Source organism: Mangifera indica, chromosome 10 (genome assembly GCF_011075055.1).
Source record: "Mangifera indica cultivar Alphonso chromosome 10, CATAS_Mindica_2.1, whole genome shotgun sequence".
Lineage (NCBI taxonomy): Eukaryota > Viridiplantae > Streptophyta > Magnoliopsida > Sapindales > Anacardiaceae > Mangifera > Mangifera indica.
The window spans coordinates 13149723-13165779 of NC_058146.1; the positions used below are offsets into that span (position 1 = coordinate 13149723).

The 16057-nt window shown below is 31.8% G+C and overlaps 3 protein-coding genes across 3 annotated transcripts; all 3 read left to right on the forward strand.

Moving 5' to 3' along the window:
- The first annotated feature begins 2039 nt into the window (after nucleotides 1-2039).
- Nucleotides 2040-3757, forward strand: LOC123226751. Its single transcript, XM_044651280.1, has 3 exons — nucleotides 2040-2176; nucleotides 2250-2646; nucleotides 3542-3757. Coding segments are annotated over exons 1-3 (615 nt in total). The 5' UTR covers nucleotides 2040-2174.
- Nucleotides 3758-5698: 1941 nt separating this feature from the next.
- LOC123226753 (protein CNGC15b-like) lies at nucleotides 5699-6351 on the forward strand. The gene is made up of 2 exons (XM_044651281.1): nucleotides 5699-5728; nucleotides 5995-6351. The coding sequence occupies exons 1-2, from the start codon at nucleotides 5699-5701 to the stop codon at nucleotides 6349-6351; spliced, it is 387 nt and encodes a 128-aa protein (XP_044507216.1).
- Nucleotides 6352-10807: 4456 nt separating this feature from the next.
- Nucleotides 10808-15759, forward strand: LOC123226993 (U3 snoRNP-associated protein-like EMB2271). Its single transcript, XM_044651591.1, has 7 exons — nucleotides 10808-11393; nucleotides 12060-12402; nucleotides 12862-13086; nucleotides 13332-13560; nucleotides 14377-14555; nucleotides 15187-15252; nucleotides 15353-15759. Exons 1-7 carry the CDS (start codon nucleotides 10966-10968, stop codon nucleotides 15428-15430), a joined length of 1548 nt encoding a protein of 515 aa, XP_044507526.1. The 5' UTR covers nucleotides 10808-10965; the 3' UTR covers nucleotides 15431-15759.
- The last annotated feature ends 298 nt before the right edge of the window (nucleotides 15760-16057 follow it).

The window sequence follows — 16057 nt, forward strand, 5'->3', positions numbered from 1 at the left end:
ATGGATATCCCACCCATAAGGGAATTAAAGGCGGCGAGGGAATTCATTTTGATGGTATGTAAATTGAGGAGAATTTATAAATAAAAAGGAAGGGTTTGTAGAAAAGTTTTTCTCCTTACCATATTTTATTGATAGTTTACATTTCAGTCCTATTTTAGTTTATCATATTACATACACATAGCACATTACCAATACGAATTGTTCAGTTACATATCAATATTATTACTATCAAATATTCAATTTATCATATGTGTTTAATTTATACATATTATTTATAATGGCTAATCCTAAATAAAATGGGAGAAATGTAAAGTTCTTCTGATAATAAGCATCCTAAATCATACCTAAGAAAAGAGAGAAATAACTGAAACTATATCAACTTAAAGGAAGAATTAAAAGTAAATCAGCATATTAGAAGAAACAAAACTTAATCAACTTAAATGAAGAATAGTTTAACGGAAACATTGTTTGACTTGCTTGCTTGTAATTTAGGCTGGAATTTAGGTGGTTCTTTAACTGATGGAAAAATAATTGGGTTCAAGCCAGATGGGTGTAAATCATTGGGCTGCCGGTGCCTCGGCACAAGAGCTGTATGGTGGGGAAAGGCTTTCACCTGGTAAGATTATCATTGTTGGCTTCTAAATCTGTTGGTTCTTCTGTGTTGTCAGGTTCTGGGAAGAAAATGTGGTTGATGTTCTTTGGCTTGCTGCTTGCAGGTGTCATAGAACGTAGCCCGAAAATGAGCCATACAAAGGAGATAAGTCTTACTTGAGATACTAATGTGTGTAAATTCATATCCATGTATTGTGTCGACATGGCCAATTCAGATTCCTGTTGATGGAGAATGACGTGACTAATCATATCTCATGTTTTATATTGTTTGGCCAATTCAGTGTTCCTTGAAGATAAGCTGATAAGGCGATGAAATGGCAGCCTTCTTAGCCACATGGATTTTCAAAAAAAAAAAAAAACTTTCGAAATTGTTTAACTTAATGATAGGTGAAGCTATGGATCATAAAATTAATGAATTATAAATTTTAGTTATAAATAAGCCTATTGAGAGTTTTAGAAGTGAAAGTGATATTCTCCACCAAAATACATTCTCACTAGTACTTTGATCATAAAATTGATGGACCCAATCAGATGCATAGCTACATTCTTCACCAAAATACATTTAATCTTTCTAATTGAGACATTTCCAAATTTATAAGCTAATTCAACATATCTCCAGCATATTATTATTATTACCATTATTATTATTATTATTATTATTATACAAACATAGAAAAATCCACAAGTTTTCAAAAATTTCCTTTTGTTCACTGCTACTGATCTTGGGATACGGTCTTCTCTTGTTGGTACTCGAAGGAAGTTCAAAATCAACAGCTGAGGAGATTTCAGCTTATTGTTGAAGGGAAGTTTGAGAAACTCGATCGAGTGAGATACTAGGACTTCAAATCTAAGCTTAACAATTGGCAGTTAGGAGTTGTGGAATTAATTTTTGTCAACAGATTGTGTTTACTTTGTTTTTAATCTCAATTTTGGACAGTTGGTTTCTGCTTAATCATCTGATAATTGTTGGACTTGATCTCTTGGATGAAGGCTAAGAGGGATGTTTGCTGAAACATATAACATCAATTTTTGTAAACTCTTAAATAAGTTTTAAATTTTTTACTTTCCATAATTTTTATTCATCTTTAATATAAATATCATAACAAAAATTTCACTAAATATTCATATAATATCAATTATTATACATGTCATAATACAATATTAATTTTTTGAGTTCTCATAATTTGTAGTGACCTTTAATTAAGTGCCATAAAAAATGTAACTAAATATTCTTTTTTGTTGTAATCACTCCACCAGCTACCATCCATTGGCATTCTGTGCTAATTAGAACTAGCCCCTAGCTGGGCTCGTCTTCTTTCAAAATTTCCGTTACTTTAATCTCAAAGGACAAATAAAGCAACACATGTGGCATCCAATTGCATATAGTGTAGCGAAATGATCAAGGCAGTTTCAACTTTAATTTATGGCCCCCTATAAGCTTCATATATACATTAACTGATCAGCATCCTCAAATAACTCTTTATATACGTGCTTACCAAATAAACCAGCACTTGAAGACCAATTTCTCAAACTTGTAATCCAAAGACTTGGTGTCATTCATCATGTAAGTGATTGAAGAATGTAATCTTCATATATATTATCTTGGTTTAGTTTTACAATATTAAGTGCTTGTACAGGTCGGACCCGTCTCAGTCTGAGCATGAAGCTTCTGATGTAGAGATACAGAACCATGATTCACAGCTATGTGGAAATCTTAAGGGCATTTTCGCTAAGCTCCTATCTTTTTTTGATATAGAAACCACTTGGGGATGCAGGCTGTATATTGCAGCTTATCTGATTGTTGTCCTTATGCATCCGCTGCATTACTACGCTTATGTGATCAAGCCTGAACAAAATTGTCTTGAAATCGGCATTGGATTATACGCCGCACTCGAAGTTGCCCTCGGCCTCAATCTTTATTTGACGCTTTATAGTTTAAATTTTATCGGAAAAAGATTTGAAAAAGGCCGTAGTTATATATGGAGGAAATATCATTTCTTCTTGCCTCAAATACCAGTATTGTTTATGACATCAGTAAGGTCCTTTCTTGATGTTTTTTTTTTTTTTTTTATATATTTTTGGTTTATGCGTGTTTATGTTCAATATTTTGTTGGAGCAATGCTTGTTTATGGCAAAAAAGATTATGGCCGTAGTTATACAATGCTTGTTTATGGCAAAAAAGATTTGTTGGAGCAATATTTTGTCACCAGTACTGACATAAGTAATTTAAAATCTTACGCAATATATATTATAGTAGGAATAATTAGAATATGATAAAATTTGATAAGGATTTAATAACACATAAACTCATGCATGATATTATTTGTGCTCAAAATGACACCTAGAGGTATTGAACTATCATTTTTTTTATATCGAAGAGATTGAACTTTATTTTTTTTATTGAAGTGACTTAATTTTCAGATTTTTTTTATTAAAGGAACAAAACTTTCATATTTTTTTATTTTAGGGGTTAAACTTATATTTTTTTTATTGAAGATATCAAATTAATTGTCTTGTGTTTGCTCGATATCTTCAATAGATAATATTAAAAGTTTGATACTCTCTATAAGAAAATCTAATAATTCGATTCTTTCAATAATAGAATATAAGAGTTCAAACCCTTTAATAAAATTTTTAAAAAAATATAAAGTTCATTCTCTTCAATAAAAAAAAATGTGATAATTTACTATTTTCAGGTGTTGTTATCCCTTCGGTATTCATATTAGTGATAACACTAAGAACATACACGTAAAAAATTTTGTGTCTCATCTTTTCTTTCATCTGTCTATATTCATTCTCTCCTGCAGCATTAGGCTGTTGATGTAGCTCATTTTTGGTGACGGGAAATCACATTAACAACAAGATTATAGTCATTCTGAATAATATAATAATTAGATTGTTGTTTAAACTTTCTGTTATTTGTTTACAGATGGTGATTATTGACGTCACAGGCAGAAATCAAGAGAGGATCTTTTCGATAACAGTTAACTTGATTCTTTTCTTATATATTGTACTGCTTATTGGACTCTCATCAAGTTTTAAAAAAGCTATAGAGAACAACAGTGACTGCTATCTTGCTAAAGCAAAGTGGGGCAAAGCTGCAATCAATTTATTTCTTTACTTTCTTGGGGGTCATGTAAGTTAATTCAATCACCAGTTATTTTATTTGATGGTTATATTATAGTTATTTTATTAAGATAGAGAAAAATCAACACATAAATAGCCATTGGTTCAATTTTAAAAAATCATCATAGGCATTATTCCACTTAAATACCCATTGGTTTTCAGTTTAAAAAAATCACTAGAGGTGTCGGAATAATATTACATTTAGTAACTTAACACTCACTAATTCTTTTATTTTTTTTTGGGGGTAAGTAAATAAACATACAAACATATTGATACTAACTTACATATATTAATGTGATTGAGTGATATGATGCTTTGTTATATCTTCAATTTAAAATTATATAAAACACATCAATTTGCATATATAAGTTTATAAGAGAAACTAATAAATATAGCATTATTATAAGTATTCTAACTGTTTGACTAATGGTCTTAAAACAACCTAAAAATAACATTTGATGTTATGTTTAAAAATTGTTTTGAAATAACCTATCATGGGTAGACAATTGGTTAAAATGTGAAATCTCAAAGTGAATCTAACTCAACTCATTTTTTTGTACATGTAGTATTACTCATTAATTAATTAACAATCACTAGTATTAATATTTTGTTAAATTCTTTGATGTGTTTCCGGAATGTTGGAGGTACATTTTTGCTATCGAGAGAGTTTTGGCATGTTGGAGGGAAGACTATTTTTCAAGGAATCACTTTGATCCTCATTCTTTTTTCTGTCGTTATAAGCAAAAGAATATAGGGGAGTTAAATTGTCCTAAATTAAAGAACGTTGGTACCGAAATGAATGAGTTTGGAATATTCAATTTAGCTCTTCAGTCTCGTATTGTGTACTTGAGGAGAGATTTTGGCAAGAGGTCTCTCTACGGTTTCAGATGGGGCCTGCAAGCTCTCAGGTCTGTGCGTTTCAATACATTTATCATTATTTTAACATTATTTAATTATATAACAACACATTTACCTTTATGTTTCATACCTGAAGCATAAAATATCATTAATCACTTTATTCTTTGTATTTAGTCAATTTCAACATTTAAGCTTAATTAATGTATTGAATGCAATCTTTTCTGCAGCTGTTTCGGCCAAAACCTGTTACCGAGTACATTTGTCTTAGAAAATATTTTTGTGATTTCGATAATCATCTATTCCACGGTGCTGTTTGCCCTTTTTATCGGAAATGTGCAGGTTGGTAAATATTCTATTCATCTCAGTACACTTATGAATATGATTGCTGCCGCTAAATAAATTTATGAAAACAATATTGGGCCGTATCAAGCTATCACTATTTTTTTTTTTTTTCTATTGAAAGCAATGAACTTTGTTTTTATTCTATCAAAGGGACTGAAATTTTTTTATTATTAATTGAAAGAATCAAATTTTTAGATTTTTATATAAAATAAATTAAATTTTTAATTGAACAAACACAATTAGTATTGTTTATTTTATCTTGTTTTATAAACAAAGTAATTAATGTAATATATTTAACGAGAGAGTAAAAATTTAGTCTTTCTAATGGTTCGATTTGAAAGTCTAATTCTTTTAATAATAAAATTTGAAAATTCAACTTCCATTTGTGTTCTTAATTGGAAATATGCAAGATAGTAAATGATCTGCTTTATTTCAATATGTTTAAGCATTAAATGTCGTATAGTGGTTATATGAATTATAAGGGGTTAAAAGAATTTAGGAAGTGCAGATTTTTTAAAGGTAAATTTTTCAAGAAAATTTGTGTGTCACCAGATATAATTGTTTGTTTGTTATTTTTTTGGTAATAGATTTTACACGTAAATACTTATATATTTATTGAGTATTTCATCATTGTTGTTGTTTATTTTCTCTGTGTTTTGTAACATTAAATATATTTATTTATTTTTAAATTATGCTTTCTAAATAGACATATCTACAATCCAATGGCGAAGAACCAAAATATATAATCAACAGATTGAGGATGGAAGATTGCTTACAACGCTTGAAAAATGTGAGTGTTTTTTTGTATGTTTTCTCGTCTCTAATTTAAGATCATTCAATCACATAATAACACGTTATTGTTAGTATACAAATTAACAATCATTTTTGGTGCACCTAATTTCATTATTATGATTAACACTAACATTTAGAAAACCTTATTACATGCAACTCTATTGACTATAAGGCAAAAATTATTAAATTTTTATTCGAATTTGCAAGCATTGGTTAGATGTTGGATGTACTCTCATCCTTGTTCTTGAATGCATATGTATCAAGGTACAAGTGTTAAACGATTGGGAAGATTCAAAATTGGACGAGTTGTGTCGTCGTATCAAGCCAGTTTCATATGGCAAAGGCACTCTTATTGTTCGGAAGAATGAACCGATCAGTGAAGTTCTCTTTGTGTTGAAAGGAAATCTATGGACAGGCACCTCGACTGCCACTGATCATGGCAATGGCGGCAATGTTGAAACCTTTGGGAAAGAACTTGTCCTTTGGATTCGGGATCACCCTCAATCATTCAGCCTGCCAATCTCATCATCAACTGTTAAAGCGGTTGAGAATGTGGAAGCCTTCGCTCTTACAGCTGAGGACTTGAAATACGTGTGGGTTAATATCCAAAACAACCATTAGGATGACCACCAGATCAATCCTCCAGAGATGTTTTCAGTTTCAAATTTTTTAGGTATGAGATATGGAACTGTTAGAATATATTTGAATATATTTCAAATATATTACTTATCATAAATATACGATCTGTATTTCTAGTTAATGTTTTTAGAACAGAATCGGATATTGATCTCATGAAGGAGGCAATCTAATTCAATCAGTGGTCAAATAGATTGACTAATGGTCAAACCGATTGATTATTAAAAAATAATATTTAAAAATTTTTTGTATAATTTATTATTAAATATATAATTTGACTTATTTAACATTAAAATAAAATTAATTTAATTGTGTATAGATTTAAATATTATAAATAAGGTCTCAGGTTTAAGTTTTCATAATGAATTTTTGAAAAAAATAATTTTTTATATTGACTGAATCAAACTCGGTTTTAAACCCAATTCAACCAAAAGATTCAATCCGGTTTAATTACAAAAAAGAGGCTTTCAAGTGAATCGAAACCGATTTGGCTAATAGATAACGGTTCTTAGAGAGATACATTAGATTTATGGACATCCCAATCACTTAATAAATGGTAAGAAAAAATTAATTAAATAAGACTGCACTGAGATCATTAGATCGTTGGCAATATAATTGCAGGTAGTACTTTCGTAAATTTTGATTATGAATGAACACGAATCAGTTGGACATTACATGTATTCTCATCCTTGTTCTTGAATGTATACAAGGGTAGAAGAATTTCAAAGCTGGGGAGAAGCAAAATTTGTTGGACTTAGTGGTTGATAATCCAGTGTCCATTTCTGCTATCCACTGCTCCATTTCATGCTACTCCAACTCAGAATTTCATGAAATTTGTTATAAAATATATATTTAATAGTTATGATGGGTCATATTCCAGCTTTATCATTTTTTTTTTTTTTGACTTCCACTCTTTATTTGTGACTAAACCCATTTTTTTTTTTTATCAGAATTAATTAGCGTATATTTGTTGCTGTTTTTCACGTGAAATATTTCATTTTTCTCGCCGTCTCTCTTTATTACCATAATTCATGAAGCATATTTTATTTTCCAGTTTGAATTTTGTGCCATCACATCAAAATCAATTATTTTACCAAAACTTTGAGTGGTTTTGAAAATAACGTATAATTGAAAAACATAATATATATTATATTATATTAAACGAAAATCCCTTAAGTGTAAATGTGAAGTATGGGACAGTTGCAGAAACTATTGCTATATTTTGAGCTATTAAGACAAAATTGCACTACGTGCAAAATCATGAAAAACTACCCCTGAACCGTCCATCAATGTTGGTAACTAAGGAATTTTCTTAAAATTTGACAATAACTTCTTTTATACCCTTGCATAATCTTCCAAAGAAACTCTTAATATTTGAAGGATGGTGGATTCATTGGGAAAGAACTTGTCACTAGCCTTAATAATCAGCCTGAATCCTACCAGTCCACCCTCCCAATCTCACCAACAACTGCTCAAGCGTTTACGAATGTGGAAGCCTTTGCTCTTACGGCTTATGACTTGACGAAAATATTCATCAAGTTCAATCAGAAGCAAGCAAATTAAACCTGGGATGATTTCAGAAAGGACAGCACTTATATGTTCACATGTTTTTGATTTACCTGTGCGTTTAAGTTATTGTTAGCCTATTTATAGGCATTTTAAATTATGAGTGAAAACTGGTGCAGAATTTTATTCAGTATGCCTTGTTCTTTTGTCCAATCTTCTGATCTCTTTTAATTTGTCCAACTTTTGGTTTATTTCCAACATTTTGTGGTATTAGAGCCGAGTTGTCAAAGACTTGTTCAATAAGTGCAACTCAATCTATATTGCCTATCTTCAAAGTGACTCTTTGGAGTTTTAGATCATCAAAATAATGATGTTGTTTAAGTCGTAATATCTTTGGGACTTTGTCAAATTTGGTTATAATGATTCAGATAAAGTGACATTATGTAATTGAGTAATTATGAATTAACAATCAAGTAGACAATATATTACTTAATTATAGGATGAAATATAGGTTAATTTGTCCATGTTAATGTCCACTGCTTGTATTCGCAATTGATTTATATATGTGAAGCTGGATAAACATATATTCCAATACATTGATAGTGTCCTTTCACGTTGGATTAATTTACTTGCAAACAAACAACTTTGAAGCAAATCATTGGTTTAATAATGACCACAACGAGAGATATAACACAGGATCAGACCAAGGCAGGGGTGAAGAAATTGTTGGCCCAGTTAAGGGACACACCATATCAACAAAAAGGATTAAAGGGACAACACAAAAGTCAATTTGGCTCTGAATGTTCAGATCAGAGCCCTAGAGTCAATATATAAATCCATTAATAAATGTTATATTTATAATTTTTTATCATATTTTTTGTTCATAAAAACATGTATTTATATTTAAATGAATGTTCTTAGAATAGTTGAAGCGTAATGAAAAGATTATTACATGAAACATAATTATGAGAATCCTATACTTACATTAAGTGACCCAGAAGCAGTGGCGTGCAACAGTTGAGATCACTAGTAGACAGCATCTACTGAGCAAATGATCACTAGTGTATTAAACTTATATTTCCCATCAATGAATTCTTTGTTTTGTAATTCATAAATTTCAAGGTTGAGAGTTTACCAAACAAAAAATAGGGAAACACTAACTGTCTTCTATTTTTTTGAACATTTTATTTCTTTTAATTATTCATGTATTCTTTGATGGCCAAGGTATTTAAACCTTCTGAACATTTGCAATGACTACAGTAGGCTATTGAAAATGTGGTAGACACTGACTTACAGAGGAAGCTTATTTTCATACCACACCTGGACACCTTTATTCAGCTGTCATTTTTCCTAGGGACTAAAGCTTCATTTGGTGGATGCAAACCAACTTAATTCCAAACACTCCTCTGTTTGAATTCGATTCAAATAAAAAACAGTTCAATTTAAGTTTATCAAGGCAAAATTAAAAAATATTCGAGTTCGGCTTAAACAAAAATGATTCAACTCGAATTCATCTTAAGTTTATAGTTCAAATCTATGATATAGATTTATTATTCAAATTTGTGACTCATAAACAAAACAACGTTTTTTATATAATAATAGGCGAAACAACGTTATTTTAACATTTGTTAACATAATTTGAATAGAGTCACAAGTCAAGTTAGAATTGAATCGAATCATTCCCTGACTCTTGAGCAGGACTTAGCCGAACTTTTTGTAACTCAAGTTTGGTCCGATTTTAAAAATGAATTAAATATCCTAATTTAAACTCAATTCAAATTAGAATGAATTTGAGTCAAGTTAGCTTTTGAACCCAAGTCATAGTTTAGGTCAATATAATTGATGTTTTAGAGGCAAGAGAGTATACTCCAAACTTCAAAGACATGCGATTAGATTGGTTAATGTTTTATTAACAAAATTAAAAGATTTTTTTGAAAATAAATTTTTTAAAAGATTACTGAGTATAAATTATTACTATACTTGATAAAATTTGATAAAAATTTGTAGATGTAAATAATTATTATATTTGGTTAGAATTAATAAAATAATATTAGTATATTATTTTACTTTAATATCTTTTGCTATAATTATACTCAAATTTTTTTATATTATTTATTATATTAATTGAAAATGAGATTATTTTTCTTTAAAAATTAATAAATAAGGATATGATTAGAATAAAATAAAAATTACCTTGATAATCTTTAAATGCATAAAATAGAGATTATCACAATTGATAATAAAACATTATCAAAATCTTTTATTATTTATAAATTATCAAATATATTAGCAAAGTAATCTTTCTTTTCGCCCACCCAAATCGCCCTAATTGTAATTCGTAGGAGTAATAAATATACAAGAAAAAATTATAATAATCAAATTTTATAAATATTTATATTAAAAAGTATATATTTATAATTTATAATTTATTTATCTAATATAAATCCTATCATTAGCTTGTGATATTATTCCATGCTTTCATATCCAGATCGGACATTAATCCATACAAAGCATTGATCTAAGTTTTAATCCTGATAAGGAATTGATCTAGCTCTTGAGTAATTCTTATCGGTGATCAAACCATTAACAGGGTAGATATAAATTAGACTAATATATAACCAAACAGAATTGTGATCAAGTGTTATGTGGTGTATATTTCTTACTAAATAGACTAGATTTAAATCCTTAGAATAGAAATTTTTATTCCAATTGAACTGATTGATTGTATTATCAAACTTGGCGGGGTGGGCTTGCTATAATCCAACTTCAGTTATAACTCTGAACTTTTCCCTACGAAATTAATTTCTTTTAAAATTAATTATAATCCCATTTTCCTAAATACGAATTTCATTTTTTTTTTTTTTAAATTTTAGCCTTTCACAAGTTTGGGTCAGAAACCCACGACCCGCTCGACTCGACTCATAACGTAAAAGAGACGGACCCTAAATCGATTTGCTTGTTGCCCTGCCGCTTATCCTCTGGAAAAACCCTGAAGCTTAAACCCTAATTCTCACCTCTTGTAAATTATATATTAATAAATAAAACATCAAGCCACATTATCATCTTTCTGGAGCTTCATCGAACTGTTGAATCATGAAGTACAAGAACACCCAGAAGAAGATGGGTGATTCAGCCCACAAGGGCAAGAACAAATTTTCATTAAACCAAGACCCCTTTTTCGATGGCGAGACGAAGAAGAGGAGAAAAATTAATTATGATGATGATGACATTGAGTCTGGAGAATCGGAAGACTACGAGAATAACAACGAATATGGGGGAGGTGGGTCCGACGACGGTGATAGCGAGGTGGAGGAGACTGCGGATGAGAAGAGGAAACGGGTGGCGACGGCTTATTTGGAGAAGATAAGAGGGCTTGCAAGGAGGGAGAAGGAGGAGGGGGAGGAAGAGAATGGAAGTGATGAGGAAGAGAAAGAGGGTGAAAGAGATTCGCTTGTTGCAAAGATTTTGCAGCAGGAACAGTTGGAGGAGAGTGGGAGAGTTAGGAGAGTGATTGCTTCAAGGTAATACTGGTATAGTGTTTGTTTGATTTCTTTATTTTAGAAGTTTTATATTGTAGGCAATTTTGTGTTGATAAGAAATTCAAATTAACTTATATATATTCGAGAAATATTTACAAGTGAACTACGTTACGGGATATATCTATACATGTATGGGGTAGAACAGCTTGGAAAACTGAAACTAAATAAAGAAATAGGACAGAGTAAACGGGTCCTGGAAGTGCTGTATGCAATATTACTAGGGAGACTTTTTCACTTCGCACAACCCTGCCCACCCTTGCTGGACACCCCTCCTTCTTCCCTCTTTTTAAATCTTTGATGGGGTGTCTTATGGATTGCCATTTTTTAGCGTTTGGCTGGTTAATTTTGAGGTTGGAGTTGGTCTTGGATTTGATTTGGTGATATGATGGCCATGTTGAGTTCTGAACACAAGTTCTCGAAGTGTGTGATGAACATGGATGAGAGTCTCGGTGTCTAGGATATTAGTAAGTACGTTATTGGTAGATGTTGGATTCTTTTGAAGTTTGAGTGCAATTGTGGCTTTGATTAAATTTAAGTTTGATTTTTTATCGGTGTAGTGTTTTGTTATTGTATTTTTTTATTTAGCTTGATTCATGTTTTTTTACTTCCTCTTTTGGGTGCCCATACTGTGTAACAACCGCATTTCAGGGTTCAAGAGCCTCAAAATATTCATGAGTTCCGGGTTTTAGTGAAGCATCGGCAATCTGTCACTGCTGTAGCTCTATCTGAGGATGATTCAAAGGGCTTTTCAGCTTCCAAAGATGGCACCATTTTACAGTGGGATGTTGATAGTGGGAAAATTGTGAAATATTTATGGCCTAGTGAAGATGTGCTGAAGTCCCATGGTGCCAAAGATCCGCAAGGTCAAGCTACCAAACATAGTAAACAGATTTTAGCATTGGCTGTTAGCTCTGATGGTCGGTATTTGGCTAGTGGAGGCTTAGACCGTCATGTTCACTTGTGGGACGCCCGCACACGAGAGCATTTACAGGTAATCTGTTTTATTTATTCATTGCCAAACTACATGCAAGATTATTATAAATTATTTTGGGTGTGAATTTAAACAATAATCCATATGGTATTCAGCTGTGGGAATGCCTGAACATGTAATAAATCAATAGAAGAGCTTCTATTGCACTAGCAGGACCTGTGTGGACTGTTTGATACATAAGCTGAGCATAATTAAAAAGATTCACGTGGTATGTTAATTATCTGGCATTTTGCTCCAGCCTGCTAACTTACATGCATGTTGATATGCCTAGCTGCAATGTTCTCAAAACATGACAGTAGTTCTTTGCATTGGGGCAGACTCATCATGTAGCCAATCAATGGTTCTTAGTTCTTCACATACACTATATTTGAATACAATGCTTCATCTGACTCCTCTATAATGAGATTTTGATTTCTTCCTTCTCTCATGCAATTCTCATCTTTCAATTGTGTTTTATAGGCTTTTCCAGGTCATAGAGGACCTGTGTCTTGTTTAACTTTTAGGCAAGGGACTTCCGAACTTTTTTCTGGTTCATTTGATCGAACAGTCAGTATATGGAATGCAGAAGACAGGGCTTATATAAACACTTTATTTGGTCACCAAAGTGAAGTATTGACCATTGATTGCCTACGCAGAGAACGGGTATTGACTGTTGGACGTGATCGGATTATGCAGTTGTTGAAGGTAAACAATAGTTTCTTCAAAGGGGCCCTCAAAATTTGCTGATTTAAATATTTACATGATGCGAGTTAAAACCATGGATTAGCTATTTTATGTTTTTTTTTTTTTTTTGTTCATACTCTAAATAGAGTTTGCATTCTGTTGCAAATGTATATATGATTGAGGAAATTTCTATGCACTTTTTTACAGTGGTAACCTTTTTACTGTATTTTTGAACATGTCCTCACTTAATGTATTCTTTTAAATAGGTACCTGAGGAGTCACGTTTAGTGTTTCGAGCTCCTGCTTCATCTCTGGAATGTTGTTGCTTTATCAGCAACGATGAATTCTTGTCTGGCTCAGATGATGGAAGTGTTGAGCTTTGGAGTATATTGCGGAAGAAGCCTGCTTACATTGTGAAGAATGCCCATCCTTTGTTGAGTGGCTACAAGAATACTGAACAAAATAAGAATGGCCAGACCTCCAATGGTCTTATGGGTAAATTTGCAGTATCTTCATCTGGTTCTGATTAAAATTTATATGCCTTGGTTGCCTTTGGTTTTTTTTTTTTTTTTTTTTTTGCTTGTGTGTTCTCTATTGCCCTTCCTGTTCAAATAAATTGTTTTTCACTATGATTTTCTTAATCTCATTCTTACTGCTAGCATTGAAATCTGGAAATTTTGTCTTTTTAATTTTAATTTGAATTTTTTGGGAAAAAACATATACATGATCTAAAGTCATGGGCTCAGTTTTCAACTGGAAATAGAGTGTCTATTCATTGAAAATTCATGAAAACTTATTCAAAGATATGACCATAAACATGAATGTTTTTGCAATAATAACTTTAAACTTGTATGCCTACTTTTAAGGTGTGTTTACTTGCAAAACAACTATCACACTTGCAAGTTTGTGAAATAGTGGTAAGAGTATTTTTACAGCACGTGCAAAATGTTTCATATTGTTTTCACAAATAAAGGCACAGTCTACTGTAACTGCCTATATATGATTGTCAGACAAGAAGTGGACATGAGTGATGTGTCATTAAGTGTTTACATGTCTAATCTTCATTGTGAAAAGTTTAATTATGATTATAGTGAAAATGAGACTATCAGTGATGTATGAATTGATTCTTTTTTTTATGTTTCTGTTTTATCCTTTTATACATATATTGGTTTTTCCACTTTCCATTAACATATCAATATGCTATAGTTTTCATAATAAGAGCCAGAATTAGTGAAGAGCTTGCTTTTATATTTGATGTTAATGAGTATTTCCATTAACTGGGACTAACTCAATGCTGTTGATTTTCTTCAGAGAGTGGTGATGATGATCCTACAACCTATCATTCCTCGTCAGCGTATTCGTGGGTCAGTTCAATTAATATATGTAGAGGCAGTGATCTTGCTGCATCAGGAGCTGGTAATGGTTCTGTCCGTTTGTGGGCAATCGAAAGTGAAACCAAGGGCATTCGACCCTTATTCAACCTTCCATTGGTAAATTAATCCCTATGTAATGGTTGTCTGTGTATGTGCTGTTGATAAGAAATAGCTGAATGCATTTTGCAGTCTGATAATGGTTGTCTGTGTATGTGCTGTTGATAAGAAATAGCTGAATGCATTTTGCAGTCTGATATAACATCTTGATTATTACACTTAATGTGAAAACAAGATTTGTATGAAAAATTTTCAAGAAATAGTAAGTTAACCTGGCAAATTTTCATAAAGGAATATTTTAAAGTTCAGTAGCAGAATAAAATCAATATGTAGTGATAAGAACTCTCAATCTAACATACTGTATGAAAATTTTTGTCAAATTTTCATAAACCATGTGTTTTCAGTGAGCCATTAGTTTTCTCATGCTTTAGGCTCTGCAGTGGCATATTTTTCTTGGGGTCTTTGCAATATTGGTTTATGCATGGTACTTGTCCTGCATAAATAACAATATAGGTTTATGCATGGTACTTGTCTGGTATAAATAAGCTAGAATTGAGGTCTAACTTGGTTATTATAAAGTGCATACCCTTGTCACTGCTTCTGTCGGGTACTTATGTGCCAAGTCGTACAATTTAAGTGTTGGCTCATAATTGCACAGGATCTCAATTGATCGCTGTCGTGTGCAATGCAGGTTGGGTTTGTGAATTCCCTTGCTTTTGCAAAATCTGGACAGTTCCTTGTTGCTGGAGTAGGAAAGGTGACATGCTTAATATATCTACTAGTTATCCAGAAAATAATATTTAATTTGCAGTTAAGAGTGGTTTAGATCTAATGCATTAAAATACTTTTCATGGCAGGAACCTCGTCTCGGAAGATGGGGAAGTCTTCCAGCAGCTCAAAATGGAGTTGCTGTCCATCCCCTTACACTCTCATGATAGGGGTATGCAAATGATTTTTCTGATCTCCAATTTTGACTAGTGTGAGTTGGGAAATCAAGTGAAATTAATAACATGTTTTCTTTTGTTCAAATTTATAAATTATTTGAGTATAGTAGTTTGTATCCTCCAGTTTTGTTGTATCCAGCGCCTCCCTTTTTCCTGATGCCTTGTGTCTTTGTTCACTTGGGACTTTAAAAAAGTAAAGATCAAATACATTATGCAACCATCGAGGATAGATGGTCAAGTGAAAGAAGATATTGATTAATTGTTCAAGGAAGGTTCATAATTTATTTATTTGAACATTCAAAACTTCTTTTTTTGTGGCATTTGGTTTGTGTAGAGCAATGTGAGACTTGGAAGAGAATTATGCAAGGATTTTATCCCCATGCGATGGAAGAATATTTAAAAATTTGTTTTAATATAGAAGAATACAACATCAAATAGCTTATTGCTTGGGATGGATTTAGAAGGGGCTATGGCCGGGTAGGGTCTAATTTGACATTATCTGTCGGTGCTATAAGCCGTGATGTCAAGGTCTCTCAAGAGACGACTTCGGCTTTGGCGGGTTATGTAGCTTGTCTCAACACAAAGGGTCAGGCCATGACCTGTAACCTCATGGACTCT